Source organism: Mus pahari, chromosome 6 (genome assembly GCF_900095145.1).
Source record: "Mus pahari chromosome 6, PAHARI_EIJ_v1.1, whole genome shotgun sequence".
NCBI classification, from domain to species: Eukaryota; Metazoa; Chordata; class Mammalia; order Rodentia; family Muridae; genus Mus; species Mus pahari.
In genome coordinates, this window is record NC_034595.1 from 85,053,829 (window position 1) to 85,054,356 (window position 528).

Consider the following 528-nt stretch of genomic DNA (forward strand, 5'->3'; position numbering starts at 1 on the left):
GGCTGTCCTGGAACTCACTTTGTAGACCAGGCTGGCCTCGAACTCAGAAATCCGCCTGCCTCTGCCTCCCAAGTGCTGGGATTAAAGGTGTGTGCCACTACCGCCCGGCCTCCCCATGCCTCCTGATCCAGAATTTCACAGAACCCTTTGAGTGTCTTCACACACCTGACACCTTCTGAGGTTTCCCTCTCTGAGGCCAGTCTGATAGCGCCTGTGAGGAGTAGAAACCCAGCCATAGAGGCCCTCCTAGATCCCTGGTTTCCAGTTGGTGACCATCTATCTCTGTCCCTGTGGTAGAAGGTAGGGTCCCCCCACCAAGAATCTGCGTTCCCTCCTCCGCCCGGACCAGACCGTTAAGACCCTGGTGGTAGCTGCAGGGATTCTAGAAGCTGTCCTTACCTGAGCCACAACCAGAAGACTGATAGTGAGGAAGAGGAGGAAGCCGTTCATCCTTGAATCTTCCTGGGCTCTGTAGCAGCTTTGAGAGATGCGTTCAGGGCAGTCTGCAGGCCACTTTGAATCTGGCTG

At 55.5% G+C, this 528-nt stretch overlaps 1 protein-coding gene across 1 annotated transcript in view; it reads right to left on the minus strand.

Annotated features, from left to right (window-relative positions):
- Positions 1 to 527, minus strand: part of LOC110323814 (CAMPATH-1 antigen-like) — a 1,691-nt gene extending 1,164 nt beyond the window's left edge. The window contains exon 1 of the mRNA XM_021201187.1: positions 400 to 527. Within this exon, the coding sequence (XP_021056846.1) occupies positions 400 to 450 (51 nt within the window). The 5' untranslated portion in view covers positions 451 to 527. The remainder of the gene's footprint in view (positions 1 to 399) is intronic.
- Position 528: the final 1 nt, after the last annotated feature.